The 4,383-nt window shown below is 36.4% G+C and overlaps 1 protein-coding gene across 1 annotated transcript in view; it reads left to right on the top strand.

The window, feature by feature from the left end:
• The window catches only part of LOC103514101 (GAS2-like protein 3), an 11,285-nt gene extending 9,525 nt beyond the window's left edge, over positions 1 to 1,760 (top strand). Inside the window, exon 8 of the mRNA XM_026827145.1 lies at positions 1,339 to 1,760. Coding sequence (XP_026682946.1) covers positions 1,339 to 1,623 — 285 coding nt within the window. The 3' untranslated portion in view covers positions 1,624 to 1,760. The remainder of the gene's footprint in view (positions 1 to 1,338) is intronic.
• Positions 1,761 to 4,383: the final 2,623 nt, after the last annotated feature.

Genomic DNA, 4,383 nt, shown 5'->3' with positions numbered 1-4,383 from the left:
TTATGAAGTACCTACTGCTCTTAATTTAGTATTTTAATACCATCTGGAAGCGAGCCCGGACCTCTAGAGTGCTAGGCCAGTAGCTTGACCGGAGCTTAGTGCATATTATGTACACTAACTTCATCTACATAATGATGCCAAAACACATCATACGAGTATGTATTATCTCGTATGTATCAAGTGCTAGTATAAATACAAATTTGTGTATGGGTACTGACTATCTGTTTTAAGTTTTTGCTACTAGGTGCATAGGTACCTACAGTCAGGTGTACATAGACATAAATAGTGAATGGTATGTGATAAATGATTTTATAATGACTACCGTAGGTACTTGATTGATTTTTTTCCCCCAAGATAAGTGTTTCACCGCTGTTTTATTAGACTCCTGTCTGTGTCGTAGTATGTCTCATCAAAATTAAATTTAACTTCCATTCGATTAATTACTTTCAATTATTTCACTCTTTATCAGTAGCTTGGGATGTTCCCTCTCTCTTGTAAGGCCGGATGAGGTAGACCTGAAAAGTACACCTTATCAGGTCCGCCTGTCAGGTTTACCTGATAGTGTGTGTGCTCATCAGATATCAGGTAAACCTGACAAGCGGACCTTTTCAGCCGTACCTGTCTGGTCTACCTGATAGTGTACCTGATAGTGTGTGTGCTCATCAGATATCAGGTAAACCTGACAAGCGGACCTTTTCAGCCGTACCTGTCTGGTCTACCTGATAGTGTGTAGAGCAGATTTGTGTTTGAATTTCAGCGATTGATGGCCAAAAAATCAAAGAGTGGGCAGGGGCAGTCGGTAACTTGTTGTGTCCTCCGTTTGATCAATATTTCCCAGAAGGAATTACTGTTCTGAGACTGTTTTCTTAGTGTGATTTCATGTTTTTAATAATAACAAATTTGGTGGTGTTTTAAATAGTATCCGTTTCCAAGATTAGAATAGATTCGTATAAGCTTAACCCAACCTTTAGGGTTGTTTGTCCCTACATCTAAACCTCAGAGTGGGCTTTTTGTGTATGGAGTTTAGCTGAAGATTACGATAACTATGACGATGAAAAGCCTCCCCAAAAAATACTTCAATATAAAGAAGGAAGGCTCATGTCATGTATGTGCTAACGGGTTAAAAGTTCCTCATCTAATGAATGATCGCTAAGTTTTTATCCATCTTGAATCTGATTCATAATTAGTTCTGCTTTCTATACCTAACTCTAGAATGAGTCTAAATAAAGCACCACATATACACCTGATAGTGTCTGGCCTAAGCTTTAGGTCGCGGGTCCGATTCCAACCCCAGGAAACAAAATTATTGACTTATTCCCTCCCCCCTTCTGTTCTCAGCTACTGAAAGGCCGTCACATGATGGTGCGGGTGGGGGGTGGTTGGGACACCCTCGAGCATTTCCTAGCTCGTCACGATCCTTGCCAGTCCCAACACCGTCAGTCCAGTGTCACTAGGAGCCCTCAGTCCAGCGTAAGTAGGACCTCTTCACCTCTGTCCAGGACCTCCTCTCCTCTTAGCAGGACATCCTCTCCTTCACCTTCCCCTGTGTCTAGGATCCCTGCTAGCAAGCGATTCCTGGCGACTTACCAGCATAGTACACCCGACACACTAGTTGCACGTTAGAATAGACTTTCACGTGAGGAATACGCATATTTTTCTGGCGGAATCTGAAACGATTGTCCCTCTTTTGAAGCCCTTTTTCCCTCTTTTAAAGGAAAATACAAAGTTTAGTTTAACCAAGTTCAAACTGGTGTCAAATGTCAAGGAACTTGCTGAAACGATTGTCCCTCTTTTGAAGCCCTTTTTCCCTCTTTTAAAGGAAAATACAAAGTTTAGTTTAACCAAGTTAAAACTGGTGTCGAATGTCAAGGAACTTGACGACGACTACTACTACTACTACGTAGTGTGGTAGCGCTTGTACATGAATCTTTTGGAAATTCAATATGGCATATTCCCAATCCCCAAAAATCTAGGCTTGGTATATCTTCAGTTCTGATTCCTCCAGAAAAATACGCATAAATGTTAGATTTCCACAAGGAATTCAGACTTGTGTAGTTCTCATGTCAGATGGAATTTCTGGCAGCTAGATTTTCTTAAATTGTTTCTTGCAGCTAGACCTCTGGTAGATTGGAAGCGTAGTCCCGCTACTTTTAGCATCGAAAAGTCGCCCGACACCGCTTAAAAATTGAAACCTACGAAAATAATACAGATTAAAGATTGCTCCCGGCATGAACGACCAGGAATTCCTGTGTTAAAACGCCTTATCCGAAGACCTCTGGTAGATTGGAAGCGTAGTCCCGCTACTTTTAGCATCGAAAAGTCGCCCGACACCGCTTAAAAATTGAAACCTACGAAAATGATACAGATTAAAGATTGCTCCCGGCATGAACGACCAGGAATTCCTGTGTTAAAACGCCTTATCCGAAAAAAAAGATTACTCACTCTGAAGCTAGTCGCGCGACTACGCTTCCAGTTTGCGAGAGCCCAAGATTTATTACGTATGCAAGTTAGGACCTATTTACGTATAATGTAGTTATGTAATATATTAAATGTAGGTACATAATATGGACCTACTGAAACTTATGTTTAGGTGTACTAACATTTACCTACTACATAATGTAAGGTGTCCCTAGAATGGAATGAATACATGGTGCTTGATTTAGATATGGTATTTTCATTTGTAGAAAAAGGTGGGAAATTCCCGTCCTAATAGTGATATGGTTATAAACTTTACCAGTAGCGTGAAAATATACACTTTTATTTTTGTAAGAATTGTAATGCTTTCTGATTTTGTTAGTGATATGGTTATAAACTTTACCAGTAGCGTGAAAATATACACTTTTATTTTTGTAAGAATTGTAATGCTTTCTGATTTTGTTAGTATGTATATTTTGTCTGGTTTATTTTTGTATACTTGGGAATAAAACATCCCCCATGTTATTGTTGAACAAAGTTATAGAATTTTCTATTATAGGTACCTAAACAAAATTGGTAGCCTACTTATACTCCTTTAACCACGTTATTTTATTATTGAACCTTTGTAAATTTTTCGATATTCGCCTACCTTTTTGGGGGGGGGAAGCTGTTAGATGTAAGAACATAAAATAAATTGGTCTAGAATATACCAAAGATTCTAATTTCAAAAAGAGATGGCCTAATTAGAGAGATTTTGAAGTTCAGAGATATTTTACAAACGACAACCAAAAAAAAAAAAAAAAAAAAAAAATTAAAGAAATTTTTAAATTTAAAAAAATTTTTAAAAACAAAAAAAAAAAAAAAAAAAAAAAAAAAAAAAAAAAAACAGAAAGTGAACATTATGGTTGAGGGATCGTTTTTAAATTACCTACATAATTATCTATCGAGAACTCCAAAATCTGCTGAAAGCTGTCCTAACCATAGATTTTTTTTCAATCTGGTACTTACTTCAGTATTTCATTAATTTATGATTAAATTTAATTAATTATCATGTTCCATATATTTCACATTCCTGCCTACTTTGTACTTTTCTTTATTTATTTTTCTTATAAACGTACTTTAGCATAGATTTATTATGTATGCTTTATTTTATGCTGAAATAATTAATCTCTTTAAACCATTTTTTAAGAAGCATCGAATTTATTGAACTTTCACATTTAAAGCTTCAGCACCTTTTTCTTCATATCACACGTTTATATTTAACAGACTAATTCGTAAGCTGCAATTGGAAGTAAAAGACTCCTTTTTCTTCATATCACACGTTTATATTTAACAGACTAATTCGTAAGCTGCAATTGGAAGTAAAAGACTTACAGACTGTTCCCAAAATGTGTTGACTGTGTTGGTGCAAATAGAATTTAGAATACAAACACCTAGGTACATAATTTTGTATTGAAAGTTCAGAGAATGCAAGAAGGAAGCTTGTAAAAGCGTTTACGAAAGTATTTGATTGCTTTAGGCCTAGGACCATACTTTGAGATAAATCAACTTATTTCTATTTTCCTTTCGGAGTTAGCGGGTTCGATTGTCGCCCTGGGCAGATTTTATCCTGAACGGATAAGGTTCGTTCTCGGAACGGCTGGCTTTCTCCTGTCCTGTCTCCCCTCTTCGCTCTCGGGACGATAAGACCTTTACCCCTATAGTTCCTTCTATCAAACTTCTTGAATAATAATAATAAATAAACTTCATAAATGCTCCATTCTGATTGGTTAATTAATTTTAAATTAATCATTGATTATCTCAAAGTGTGATGCTGGCCCATAATATTTGCAGCCACATTGTTCCTTAGTGTAGAAAATTTTTAGTGAGTAACCTACCTACATATTTTGTTATTTTTGTAAATAAAATTTATGAATGAAAAGAATCCTTACCATTTTGTTAATAATCTATTTGACCGCCTTCTGTATT

Source organism: Diaphorina citri, unplaced genomic scaffold (genome assembly GCF_000475195.1).
Source record: "Diaphorina citri unplaced genomic scaffold, Diaci psyllid genome assembly version 1.1 scaffold1081, whole genome shotgun sequence".
NCBI classification, from domain to species: Eukaryota; Metazoa; Arthropoda; class Insecta; order Hemiptera; family Psyllidae; genus Diaphorina; species Diaphorina citri.
Note: the sequence above shows the minus strand (reverse complement) of the source record. Positions and strands in the feature narration are given on the sequence as shown.